Below are 14,552 nucleotides of genomic sequence, written 5' to 3' on the forward strand. Positions count from 1 at the left end.
AACGCATGCCTGCCTACCTTCTCCGTCCCCCCCCCCCCTCCTCTCTCCCTCTCCCCTCTCTCTGTATCATGTTCGTTTCTGCCTGCGATGAGATCGGTGGTTGCGGGGACACACACACACACACGAAGACACGGCTTGTAGACGACAGGGCGCTTGCGTGCCAAGGGGCTACACGGCCTTGTTTGCGACAGAAGTGGAGAAGCGGCGTGTTGCCGTCTTTTTCGCGGATTTTTGTTTTCACAAGTGGAAAGGTGGTGGGTGGGTGGGGGGGGGGGGGCAAGGAATAAATAAGTGCACCCCCACCGAGCCTTTTTGAGAAACCCGAATGGATGTAAATGAGACGCTGGAACACGTGTGTGCTGTTGGACCGAACTCGGGGTGTTAAGTCAGCCGCTACCGTGTGAGTCTCAGTGTGCCCAGAGTGCTCTCGACGCTCTGAGCGGGAGCAGACGGTGAACCTGCAGTCAACGCCTCCTGCCGCCGTGCCTCGTTCATCATCGACACGTCTTTCAATTTCAATTTCGCGTCCCAAAATCAACTTGCGCGAGGCAGGAGAGTTCGCCGGCCGCCGCCGCCGCCGTCGCCGCCGTTATCGATCCAGGATGGAATCGGCCGTCTCCGGATCTCATGGACATCGCCACCACCACCACCACCACCACCTCCCGCGCACCGCACAGGCGCTTTTCGTCGGCACGGCCCGCATGACCGGCCTCAAGGACCAGCGCGTCGCCGCCGCGTCCGCCCTCGCCGCGCCGTCCCCCGCGTCCAGCAGCAGCCACAGCAGCAGCGGCAGCAGCGGCGGCGACGACGACGGTGAAGACAAAAGGGACGACAGCAACGAGAAACGGAAGAGGCGGACGGGCGCAGGCAGGAGAAAGCAGAGGAAAGAAAGCCTGGAATCGACCGAGTCCATGGGCATTCGGGCGGAGGGGTCCGGATCTCTACCGCCCAAGGGTATCATCGGCGTTCTCGTCGAAGAGGACACGGAGGCTCGACTCGGCGACGCGGAGGCGTGCGGACGGGGGGCGGGAGAGGGACCGGGCGAGCAGCACGATGACATGGAGCGAGTGGTGTTCAACGTGTCCGGGCTGCGCTTCGAGACGCAGCTGGGCACGTTGGCGCAGTTCCCCAACACGCTGCTGGGCGACGCGGAGCGGCGGTCGCACTACTACGACCCGCTGCGCAACGAGTACTTCTTCGATCGCAACCGGCCCAGCTTCGACGCCATCCTCTACTATTACCAGTCGGGCGGCAGGCTGCGGCGGCCGGCGAGCGTCCCCTTCGATATCTTCTCCGAGGAGATCAAGTTCTACGAGCTAGGCGACGAGGCGATGGTGCGCTACCGTGAGGACGAGGGCTACGCGAAGGAGGAGGAGAGGCCGATGCCGGCGAACGAGTTCCAGCGCCACGTGTGGCTCCTCTTCGAGTACCCCGAGAGTTCGGGGCCAGCGCGCGGCATCGCCATCGTGTCGGTGCTCGTCATCGTCATCTCCATCATCATCTTCTGCGTCGAGACGCTGCCCATGTTCCGGGAGGAGAGGGAGAACGCCTCGTTCGCCGTGCCATTCGTCAACGGCACTGAGGCGGAGGACGAGGCCTCCGGCAGCTCGTTCGCGGACCCATTCTTCATCATCGAGACCGTCTGCATCGTGTGGTTCAGCTTCGAGCTCACGGTGCGCTTTCTCGCAAGTCCCAGCAAGCCGGCCTTCTTCAAGGACATCATGAACATCATTGACATCGTGGCCATCGTGCCCTACTTCATCACCCTGGGCACCGAGTTGGCGGAGCAGGAGGGCAACGGGCAGCAGACGATGTCGCTCGCGATCTTCAGGGTAGTCCGCCTCGTGCGCGTCTTCAGGATCTTCAAGCTGTCGCGACACTCCAAGGGGCTGCAGATCCTGGGCCAGACCCTGAGCGCCTCCATGCGTGAGCTGGGCCTCCTCATCTTCTTCCTCTTCATCGGCGTCATCCTCTTCTCGAGCGCCGTCTACTTCGCCGAGTCAGACGAGTCCGAAACGGACTTCACGAGCATCCCGCACGCGTTCTGGTGGGCCGTTGTCACGATGACCACGGTGGGCTACGGCGACATGTGGCCCAAGACCGTGGGGGGGAAGATCGTGGGCTCGCTGTGCGCCATCGCGGGCGTGCTCACGATCGCGCTGCCGGTGCCCGTGATCGTCTCCAACTTCAACTACTTCTACCACCGCGAGATGGACAGCGAGGACCAGGCCCACTACTCGCACGTGTCCAGCCTCAACACCAATGACGACGGAGGAGGTGGAGGAGGAGGCGGCGGAGGAGGCGATGAAGAAGTTCTCAAGCAAATGTCCACGGAGGTCAACCCGCAGAGCGGCAGGGGCGACGGGGCTGACGTGGTGGCAATCCTCAAGGAGGTGGATTCTGGACAAGTCCCCAATAACCTTTCTGAGCGGACGGGGCTAGGACCCATTGCCTAGTGCCCGCCAAGTCACATCTTCATCGCAGAGGAGCTTTCGCACGTGCGGCAAACGGCGCCGACGATGTGCTTGGCGCAATAAAATAGACTCGAGCGAAACTGTGGACACGAAGATGCAGCGCCATGCGAGAAGTCATCTGTAATGAGCAAAGGGCGATCATGGAAAACGTTAGTTCCGAGTTAAAGCTGCAAAGCCAGGAGGCGCAAAAGAAGCTGCTATAATCGTGGATTATTGTATTATTCGCAGTTCGATCAACCAAACCAATGGTATTCACATACATCCTACTCATAGTTCTTATGGCTCTAATGAGTCCAAATTTGTCAATATTTTAGATCTGAATTTTTTTCTATATAAGCATGCAAGCTTGTGCTCACAGACATTTTTTTCAGATTTTTTTTTATTTGTACCCGCTAACGACTTGGGTTCACAATGAAGATATATCCTTGAGAACTACGTGGGCAGGTTTCTTAGGGCTGCTATGCATGTATCAACAGTTTTTAAATGAAGCTGACAACGAAAACTTGAGCTCAATCGTGAACTTAAACGACTTGCTGGCGGTAATGCAGATGGAGCGTGCCAAAAGGATTGACGGTCGATCATCGAATGAAACGCAAAGGAAACAACAGCAAGAATCGGAGGTATAATTCCAATTCCGTGCATCAAGCTGTGAGTAAATCAACGAGTCGGGAGCACTGAGACGGTGTCTTGAGCTGAGAAATACATTTCCTGAACGGTGGCATCAACAGAACGACGCGCGGGGGGGGGGGGGGGATATTTGATGATAATAATTTCAGATGTTTGGGCTGAAGATGCTTTGCACGTGCGTGGGTGGCGGCAGTGTGTTCAGATATCCACCAATTCCTCAGTTCCTCGTTGTTTGATGTTGGACAGCTATTGCGGCAAGTGCCACGGCGGGGGAATCGGCAGTCGTTGTGCATGTGAGTTGAATTTCTTTCGCACCGTACGTAGCCAACCATGATAATTTGAGGTGCGGGGGAAGGACAACAAACGAGATTTAAAAGAGAATATCTCCCGGTGACTGCCGAACATCGGAAGAGCATTGCAGATGGACGCAGAAGCGCATCTGAAAGCGCCGTGCGAAGCGGTGACCGTCTTTTTTCGATGGCTCAGCCAAAGGCCGCTTGCTGCTGCGAGGATGACTTGAGTTCGCGTGATTACTGCTCATGTGGACAAGGCGAGGCCTCCATTACTGACACTGTTCAGATTCGTTACCTTTTTCTTTTGTACAAAATGCCCGTTTTGTTCGTAGAATGCAATAGCCCAAAGATAGCAATATCCCACGCGAGGAAGTAGTAACGCATTGGGCACGTTTCGTTTACGTTACAACCATAATTGGCTGTGTCGGGTGGTGGCGGATTAGCGACACATTTCTATTCACGCGATCTCGCCCAAAGAGAAACGTTTTGTCGTGGACAGCCACTCGTACAGCCATTTGTGTCAATCCGCTGCTGAGCGACGGCCTGCCCATGCCACGTGGATCATGGGGGATTAATTGACCAACGATTTGTCCACGTGGTACGCGTGGGGGGCACTTGGGAGGGATGTGGGCACGTGGGGGTGGCCGATATTTGCTCCTCGAGAGTAACCCAAGCTGAGCATGTTTGCTGCTATGAGGCTGGCCCCTATCATCCACTCATCTTCATCACATTATGCCGCCCACCCCCCCTCCCTCCCTTCCTTAACCTCCTTACGTTCCTGTCTTAAAGCCTCAAACTTCTTCTCCACTGTCCATTCCTCCTCCTCTTCCTTCCCCCCTCCACTGTTCCCCTACCCTCACCCCTATTGAACCTCTACATCTTGATCACCCGTTTCTCGTCCGCTGCACGACCCTGCCGTCGATATTGTTTGTTTGTATATACCGTCTGTGTTAAATTATGTTAAGCGCCTTCAAGGCGCTCTATAAATAAAGCACAAGATCATCAACACCGTGATCGGATATGCAGTATTGTATTGCCGTACGCAAGGATAGAATCGAATCGTCGTGAGAAACGTGTGAGTTTACAGAGGGCCTCGCCGCGTTATAGAAGGATGAGGCCCCAACCTGCAAGTTGAGGCCTGCGCCTCATGGCATGCCTGCTGGGCAGTGCGAACAAGAAGTAATATTTTTAAAAAAAACTTTTTTAAAAAACACGCTTTAATGAAATGTACCGTACGAGTAATGGAAGAACTCCACGACTCCAGGAAGTGGGCCCGAAGCTTGCCACAACTTAAGGGACTGTGGTGATTTACAGACAACGTCAGTTGAGCGCGGACAATTAGAGCCAAGCCGAAACAGAACATATACAAAAGATTGTTTACAAATATTTTTTTATTTGTAATGATAGAATATAGTATTGTCATCAGTATGACATAAGTATACCAAATTTGCAGTCGATAACACATTGGGAAGTGTGTTAAAATTGAGTTACAAGATTTGAGGATACAACAACAACAGACAGAGTGAGTTAATAGAAAGCGTGTAATAAAACATAACATATAAAAAAGATGGTTTAAAAATATGTTTTTTATTTGTAATGATAGAATATAGTATTGTCATCAGTATGACATAAGTATACCAAATTTGCAGTCGATAACACATTGGGAAGTGGGTTAAATTGAGTTACAAGATTTGAGGATACAACAACGACAACAACAACAGACAGAGTGAGTTAATAGAAAGCGTGTAATAATAAAAAGACTCCACCACGTGACAGCAAGATGATGCCTCCTGCAAGGGGGTTAGGCCGCCTAGCTCACGGCAGATCTGCGAGCGGTGCCAATGAAAAGAGTCCACCGGGTTATAGCAGAAGGATGTTAGGCCGTCACCTCATTGACGACAGATCTGAGGGTAGTGCCAACACAAAACGCCCAGCGCGTTCCACTGCATTGTAGCAGGAGGCCTCTTCGACCGCGTTATAGCAGGAGCAGGCCTCCTCCTACGAAGTCAGGCCGCCACCCTCACGACATAACTGCGGGCAGTGCCGACACAAATAGTCCACCACGCACCACCGCCTTATAGCAGGAGGCTTCCTGCTGGGTTAGGATGCCGTCTCATTGACTCCAGACCTGAGGGCAGTGGCAACACAGAGTGTCCATCGCGTTATAGATGGAGGAGGAGGAGGTCTACTCCTACAAGGCGAGGCTGTCGCCTCACGGACAGGGCTGAGGGCAGTGCCAACTCAGGGTGTCCACCGCCTTATAGATGGAGGAGGAGTAGGCCTACTCCTACAAGATGAGGCTGTCGCCTCACGGACAGGCTTGAGGGCAGTGGCAACTCAGAGTGTCCACCACGTTATAGATGGAGGAGTAGGCCTACTCCTGCAAGATGAGGCTGTCGCCTCACGGACAGGCCTGAGGGCAGTGCCAACACAGAGATTCCACCACGTTATAGATGGAGGAGTAGGCCTACTCCTATAAGATGAGGCCATTGACGGCCTTCTGGACATGCCTAAGAGCAGTGCCAACTCAGAGTGTCCACCACGTTATAGATGGAGGAGGTCTACTCCTACAAGGCGAGGCTGTTGCCTCACGGACAGGCCTGAGGGTAGTGCCAACACAGAGTGTCTACCGCGTTATAGATGGAGGTCTACTCCTACAAGATGAGGCCATTGACGGCCTCACAGACAGGCCTGAGGGCAGTGCCAACACAGAGTGTCCACCGCATTATAGATGGAGGAGTAGGCCTACTCCTACAAGATTTAGGCTGTTGCCTCACGGACAGGCCTGAGGGCAGTGCCAACACAGAGATTCCACCGCCTTGTAACAGGAGGCCTATTCATGCAAGGCGTAGGCTGTCGCCTCAAGGACAGGCCTGATAAACCGGCCATTGGGGCCCCGCTCTCTGCCCGGACAGAGAGGGAAGAGGCCCTGGCGAGCAAAACGAAGTCGCCCTCCACTGTCGAGGAGTGATTTGACCCTTTGGCTCTGAATTATTATCGCGGGGCTGGATGGGTGGGTGGTGGTGGTTGGCGTGTTTGTGCATGTGCTTTAGTGTGTTGTTGTTTTACTGGGCCATTGAAAAAGCGAGCCACATCACCCCCCCCACCCCCCGTTTGGTCTGCCTCTCCTGCTGTCTGGTCACGCATGCGCTTGTCACTTTGCGATACTTATGTGAACACAATATTCAGTGCTGGTGGTGGTGCTGCTGCTGCTGCTGTGTGTATGTTGAAGTTATTCCGCACCGCCGTACGTAGTCCAACCGTCGATAATCGGAGGTGCGGACGAAGGGCATTAAACTGAAAGCAAAAAAAAGGCAGTCGTCAAGAAATTAATTCTAGATTTGAAGCTTTCGTGACTGGAAGGAATCATACTCTTAGGTTTTTTTCGGTAAAGTCACGTAGGTAAAAAATAAAATTAATAAAAATAATAATAGAAATAAAATAAATAATAAATCACAACTTTGATTTACTGATTTATTATTTTATTTTATTTCTATTATTACTTTAATTTTAATTTTATGTTTTACCTACGTGACTTTACCGAAAAAAACCTAAGAGTATGTCAAGAAATTAGTTTGTCAATCTGGGACTGCAGTGATTCTTGGCCTGGGGTGCATCACACACCCACTGGGGGAGCCAGATGCCCTTGCTGGGGATGCGAGACGTGGCCAGATTTTATTTTGTTTAGAAGGTAAATCGTCGAAAACACAAATTAAGCACGGGGCAACGTAAGGAGCAACTTAAGTTGGTTTCATCAAACCCGCTGTGCAGCTATTAACATTGTCGCATCTTATTCTTGGTTCTTTCGGTAAAGCCACGTAGAAGGGAAATAATAAAATAATATTAATATAAAACAATAAAAATTCTCACGACGTTTCGACTGCAACACAAGCAGCAATCATCAGTCGAAACGTCGTGAGAATTTTTATTATTTTATATTCATATTATTTTATTATTTCCCTTCTACGTGACTTTACTGAAAGAACCAAGAATATGAATCCCTGCAGTCGCGAAAGCTTTAAATCAAAATTTAAATTGTCGCATCTGTTTCAACGACTGACAAACCATTGGGGTGCAATGCTGCAGTGAAGGGTCAAGAACCACTCATCGAGATGATCTAAAATTGCACAGCTCCAAGTGGCTTCCTGGTATCGGAAGGGAAGAGAGCGTTCCAGACGGCCGCGGAAGCAACGCGTCCTAAAAGCGCCGCGCGTCTATGCGGTTGGCCCACCACCGTCTTTGCTGCGTTGGCAGTGGCACAACTAACAATATGTCAGCACCCTCGTCAATAGTAACACTGTGTGTGTGGCTTTAAAAGGGGGGGCAATGTATATCAAATCGACGACGAATTTGAGTCAATGGCCATTTCTTCTGAGCTCATAACAAGTATAACCCGTAAAAACAAAGTTTTTCACTATAAATCCTTTATATGCGTGGCGGCTAGAGTCTTCTCGTCCTCTGGCTTGGGATGGCTGCCACCTATGGGTCAGATGATTGTCTGCCAGTATTAAGCAATTGGTAATTAAATATTTAATTTGCTTTCCCTAAACAGTGTAAAATTTTGGAAAGTTTTTTTCACGAACATTAATTGTCTCGCACAACGAGTCTGTGTGCAAAATGTCAGCTCGATTGGATCACGGGAAGTGGGTTAAAAAACGACCGAAATATTTGCACGGTCGTAAGCAAGCAAGCAAGCACGCAAGCACGCAAGCAAGCAAGCAAGCGAACTTAATATAAAGGATTTAACAAGTATAACCCGTAAAAACAAAGTTTTTCACTATAAATCCTTTATATGCGTGGCGGCGAGAGTCCTCTCGTCCTCTGGCTTGAGATGGCTGCCACCTATGGGTCAGATGATTGTCTGCCAGTATTAAGCAATTGGTAATTAAATATTTAATTTGCTTTCCCTAAACAGTGTAAAATTTTGGAAAGTTTTTTTCACGAACATTAATTGTCTCGCACAACGAGTCTGTGTGCAAAATGTCAGCTCGATTGGATCACGGGAAGTGGGTTTAAAAAACGACCGAAAGATGTGCACGGTCGTAAGCAAGCAAGCAAGCACGCAAGCACGCAAGCAAGCGAACTTAATATAAAAGATTTTAAAAAATGAGCCATTGCCCGAAACGTTGCCCGCTATATACGTTACCACGCGGCACAGCATATTGCTATTGACGAATGCGCTGAGTTTTGTCCGTTAATTTTACTTTGCTGGGATGCCCACACTACTGCTGCTACCACCACTCCCGTAGTGCGGGCTTCCGCGACCCTCGCAAACAAACAACCTGAACCCAACGAGCACCACTCTCAGTGTGGGTTCGCCTCGACATCGTCTCAGAGTCCACACACCTGCATTGTTTGTTGTTGCTGTATTCCAATTAAATGGACACAAGGGTTTTTTGGGAGTGGCGGGCTGCGGGAAGAGAGCGAGAATAAGTATAACCAGTAAAAACAAAGTTTTTCACTATAAATCCTTTATATGCGTGGCGGCTAGAGTCCTCTCGTCCTCTGGCTTGAGATGGCTGCCACCTATGGGTCAGATGATTGTCTGCCAGTATTAAGCAATTGGTAATAAAATATTTTATTTGTTTTCCCTAAACAGTGTAAAGTTTTGGGGAAAAAAAATTCACGAACATTAATTGTCTCGCACAACGAGTCTGTGTGCAAAATGTCAGCTCGATTGGATCACGGGAAGTGGGTTAAAAAACGACCGAAAGATTTGCACGGTCGTAAGCAAGCAAGCGAACTTAATATAAAGGATTTAAAAAAGAAAATAACGGAGACCCTGGCAAAGAGTAACCCTGCAACTTCAAGATCTTGATTGGCTTACTTGTGAGCCAAACTGACATTGAGTTTTGACGCGAGGTGCCAAGTTGGATCGGGTCGCGACTGCGATGGACTTTCGGGTTGAATTCAACTTTACGACCGATGATGATGATGCCGATGATGATGATAACAATGATGATGATGATGATAACAGCAGCAACGTCAAAGGTAGTCAGCTATTGTTGCGAATGGAGAGACGACTTGAAGACTCGGCTGGCTGTCCCCTTCCAAAGGGAATTCTGGCCACTCCAAGAGGCCAGCCGAAAAAAAAATGGTTGCCGCTAGCGCACATCACTCGCTCGCTCGCTCTCAAAGTGCACTCGCACGGACAAACGACACGAACGAAAAATTAAAAAAACACAAAAACCTCAACGCAATTCATCGGCGACACTGCGTCTGAAGTGTCGCACGAAGACAAGTCTACAGTGGGCGACGTTTCAGGCAATGGCCCTCCTCTCTTCATAGCAAATGACTAGAGAGGTCAGAGAGAGAGAGAGAGGTCACACGGGCAAGGCCGTGACCCCCACCCCTCCCCTCGGAATGTGCAAAGGAACGTGGTCTCGAGCTACCGAGCTTGTGCCTCGTTTGCCTGTTCTGAAGAGAACGCCGTGAAATCCCACGAATCTTCCACGGATGTACCGTTATTTATTACGCGCTCAGCTGTTGCTGGGGCTGGGAGTTGATCGAGGGTCGTTGGAGGGAGCTGTTGCAATCGAAACGTCGTACTCTATTACTTAATTTATTTTCTTTCTACGTGTTCTTTACCGAAATAACCAAAGAGATTACGATGGTAATTTAGGCGGCGGCGGTGGCGGCGGTGATGATGATAGGTGGTGTTGGTGGTCGATTTTGCAATTAATAATGGTGGTGGCAACAATGTTGAGTAGTTTACCGATGGTGGTGGTGGTGGCGATGCTACAGATGATGACGCTATTGGGGGATGCCTCTGCTGGTGCTGATAGCGTTACTAAGAATAGCGGTGTAATTTCATGATATACAGTCTTGTTTGCCAATCCATACGCCAGTCTATATTAACACTGAGTCGCAGTCAACGGTGGTCATGTCTAACACTCCACCAACACAAACAACAGCTGTCGTTCGCCACGAAGTGGTGGTGACGTCGCTACAGCTGTTGTGCCAGGCTAGGTGCACCTTGAGGCATTTCAAATGTCTCAATGTGCTCTGAGCGTCGCTTCTCCACCCTCCGCTGTTGCTGGAGCAGCGTCCTTCACGAGCCTCCTCCACAGAGGCCGATCTTGACACCGCTGGTACCTGTCGTCAGCAAGTCCACATCCTCTTGCACCGCATCAGTCCGTCTCCTGTACCCCGCCACGAACAGCTTGCACGGTGCACCTTGGACAGCCTAGACCGGTTGGTTCTTATCTTGATTTGAAGCTTTCGTGACTACAGGAATTACTCTTTGGTTCTTTCGGTAAAGTCACGTGCCACTCACCGTGCCACTCATTGACATGCTAATTTCTCTCACCCCTCCCTCTCTCTCCGCCCCCTCTCTCTATTTAAGGCCTCGACACAGAGGCGTGGTTTCTCTGTGTGCCTATGTATGTTCTCCCTCTATGTATCTCTGTGATATCTGTCTCTGCTTATATGTCTGTCTATATGTCTCTGGTTCTGTGTTTTATCTCTCTCTCTCAAATTTAGCATTCTCAGGAAGAACGTATTCAACCAGGTAGGGTGTTGACCGCTATGTTATCCGACTCTCTGTTGTATTACATCACATTTCTAAGCATACTAGATTTGTGTTTCTATTTCATTTATACCTGATGACGATTGCTTGTGTTGCGATCGAAACGTCGTATGCTCGTATTTAATTTATTATTTTATCTTTATACGTCACTTTACCGAAAGAACCAGATAGTCTTTAGGTAAAGTTGGTTCTTATTATCCTGGGGTGTATCTCGCATTCCCTGGGGGTGCGAGATGCCCTTTCTGGGGGGGGCGTGCGAGACGTGGACGGATTTTTTTTGAAGGAAAATCATCGACAACGCAAATTAAGCACGGGCAAGAACGTAGAGCTTACTTTGTTTCATCAAACATACATGTGTGTGTCTATTGACATAAAACAATGGGATGGCAAGGCTGGAGTCGAGGTTAGGAGCCACTGCCATAGACGCTGCACCATGGAAACTCATCTATTTAGGACTGCTGTTTGTGTTTAGTTCGTTGTCCTTCCCCCGCACCTCCGATTAGCGCGGTTGGCTACGTACGGTGCGAAAAAAGTTCAACATACATAGACTCACACAGAGACCCACAGACTCACACAGAGACCTATAGACTCACGTAGAGACCCATAGACTCACACAGAGGCCCATAGACTCACACAGAGACCCTCATACTCACACAGAGACCCATAGACTCACATAGATACGTATAGACTCACACAAGAGACCCATGGACTCACACAGATACCCATAGACTCACACAGAGACCCATAGACTCACACAGAGACCCACATACTCACACAGAGATCCACAGACTCAGATAAAGACCCAAAGACTAAAACAGAGACCCATAGACTCACACAGAGACCCACAGACTCACACAGAGACCCATGGACTCACACAGAGACCCATAGAATCACACAGAGACCCACATACTCACACAGAGATCCACAGACTCACACAGAGACCCATAGACTCACACAGAGACCCATAGTTTGTTGTCCTTCCCCTGCAACCTCCGATGAGCAAGATTGGCTACGTACGATGCGAAATAAGTTCCACATACATACATACAGTGGCCCTTACCTGGTTACATAGAAAAAATACATTGTTTGTAGTTTTTGGCAGGATAGGAATTCAACTTGAGTCGTCACGAACGCACAACCGCGCGACACTCATTACACTTTCCTGCGGAGGGAGCTGGTAGGAACGTTGGGTTGCTCGGTCAATGGCCTGCAGGGTCAACGGCGGCGTGGTGTATTCCGCAAATATGCCCGACTGTGAGGGCGGGCACAAGCCGGCGTGAGTAGGTTAAACGTTGAGTTTTATAAGGACACCACGGGGTGACCAGCCCCTCCCCACCCAGCCCCACCCCTCCCACCCCACCCAGCCCCTCCCTCCCCACCCAGCCCCGCCCCACCCTCCCCACCCAGCCCCTCCACACCCTCCCCTCCCCACCTAGCCACACCCAGCCCCTCCCCTCTCCACCTAGCCCCTCCCTCCCCAGCCCCTCACCACCCTCCCCTCTCCACCCAGCCCCACCCCTCCCATTTTTAGATGCACGACGGACGGACGAACACAATTATCCCCTGTAGGCTGGTGGAACCAGGAGGTTCCTACCAGTATAAGGACGGAGCTAATTCACGGTAAAGAGAGCGAGCGAGCGAGCGAGAGAGAGAGAGAGTGAGCGAGAGGTGAGGGTTTACATAAAGCAAAGTTTAAAAATCAAAAAAAAATTACGAAATGATGAACGAAGCAAAGTGCCGACTACACCGAGCATCTTCTTGTTTCCAACTGATCGTAACAAAAATGAGAGACACACACAGAGAGAGAGAGGGCACATGACCGATCTCCGCTGTTGTGTCCCGTTGCGAGCCCCCGAGAAGGATGCATGGAGCTGGCTCACATCAATGAGAGGATAGGCTTCAAAGTACGGGAAGACATCAATAATCTAAAACGCAAACGACTCCTGTTATCTGCTGGCAGGATTCCTTTGCGCGGAAATTGGGAATTATCTTTGGCGGAGGATATCATCAAGATTCCATCATCAGCATCGTCGTAGGAGATATTAACTACCTTGCCTGGTATACAGGAGGTCATGAGTTCGATCCCGACCCTGACGCCTGCTGCTATATATTTGGAGTTTGCGTCTCTCATCATCATCACGGTGGCTAGGAGATGTTAACTACCTCGCCTGGTTCACAGGTGGTCGTGAGTTCGATCCCGACCCTGACGCCTGCTGCTGTACATTTGGAGTTTGCGTCTCATCATCATCACGGTGACTAGGAGATGTTAACTACCTCGCCTGGTATACAGGAGGTCGTGGGCTCGATCCCGACCCTGACGCCTGCTGCTGTATATTTAGAGTTTGCGTCTCTCATCATCATCACGGTGGCTAGGAGATGTTAACTACCTCGCCTGGTTCACAGGAGGTCGTGAGTTCGATCCCGACCCTGACGCCTGCTGCTGTATATTTGGAGTTTGCGTCTCTCATCATCATCACGGTGGCTAGGAGATGTTAACTACCTCGCCTGGTACGCAGGAGGTCATGGGTTCGATCCCTGATGCCTGCTGCTGTATATTTGGAGTTTGCGTGTCTCTCTCTCATCATCATCACGGTGGCTAGGAGATGTTACCTAACCTCGCCTGCTACACAGAAGGCCGTGGGTTCGATCCCTGACACCTGCTGCTGTATATTTGGAGTTTTCGTGTCTCTCTCTCTCCCCGTGGTCGCGTGGATTTTTCTCCGGGTCCTCCGGTTTTTCCCCTCCACATTTAGAACCGACGTCACGCGCTTCGAGTCTTCGGCTGCTGTGAATTTCCACGCGACGATAATGAGCCACTCTCTTTGTCGAGATGTCATCTGTGACGGGCGAGGTAGCTTCTTCAAAAGAGGTGCATAACTCAGTGGGGCCTTACCTGGTTAAAAAATAATAAAAAAGAGTTTATTTTTAGTGATTATGACCTTTCTTATACTTTACACTCCCATCGTGTGTTTTTAAAATCCTTTATATTAAGTTCACTTGCTTGCTTGCTTGCTTACGACCGTGCAAATCTTTCGGTCGTTTTTTAACCCACTTCCCGTGATCCAATCGAGCTGACATTTTGCACACAGACTCGTTATGCATGACAATTTATTTTCGTGAACATTTTTTTCCAAAATGTTACACTTTTTAGGAAAAAATAAATTATATTTAATTACCAATTGCTTAATGGTGGCAGGCAATCATCTGACCCATAGGTGGCAGCCATCTCAAGCCAGAGGACGAGAGGACTCTAGCCGCCACGCATATAAAGGATTTATAGTGAAAAACTTTGTTTTTACGGGTTAATTTTTTTTGTGCGTGCGTTTTGTGCATTGTTGTAACTTTCTGAGCCGCCCCTACCGGACATTGAGATTATTATTTAGATTCTATGTTGCTGCTATAAATGTCCAAAAGACAAGGTGACTTTGTTGAGCTCTCATTCGTGATGGCAAAGTCGCTTCTGAATAAGTAACATTTAAAAATACTTTTTTTAAACACGCCTTAATGAAATGTACCGTATTCGTAATGGAAGAACTCCACGACTCCAGGAAGTGGCCCCGAAGCTTGCCATAACGTAAGGGGCAGTGGTGGATTTACAGCCAACGTCAGTTGAGCGTGGACAATTAGACC

General features: G+C 49.9%; 1 protein-coding gene across 1 annotated transcript; it reads left to right on the forward strand.

Annotated features, from left to right (window-relative positions):
- The first annotated feature begins 349 nt into the window (after positions 1 to 349).
- Positions 350 to 2,456, forward strand: LOC133360340 (potassium voltage-gated channel subfamily A member 1-like). The gene has a single exon (XM_061579011.1). The coding sequence runs from the start codon at positions 603 to 605 to the stop codon at positions 2,454 to 2,456; it is 1,854 nt and encodes a 617-aa protein (XP_061434995.1). The 5' UTR covers positions 350 to 602.
- Positions 2,457 to 14,552: the final 12,096 nt, after the last annotated feature.

The sequence above is a fragment of the Lethenteron reissneri genome, chromosome 68, assembly GCF_015708825.2.
Source record: "Lethenteron reissneri isolate LAM-NWPU_2019-01 chromosome 68, ASM1570882v1, whole genome shotgun sequence".
In the NCBI taxonomy this organism is placed as follows: domain Eukaryota; kingdom Metazoa; phylum Chordata; class Hyperoartia; order Petromyzontiformes; family Petromyzontidae; genus Lethenteron; species Lethenteron reissneri.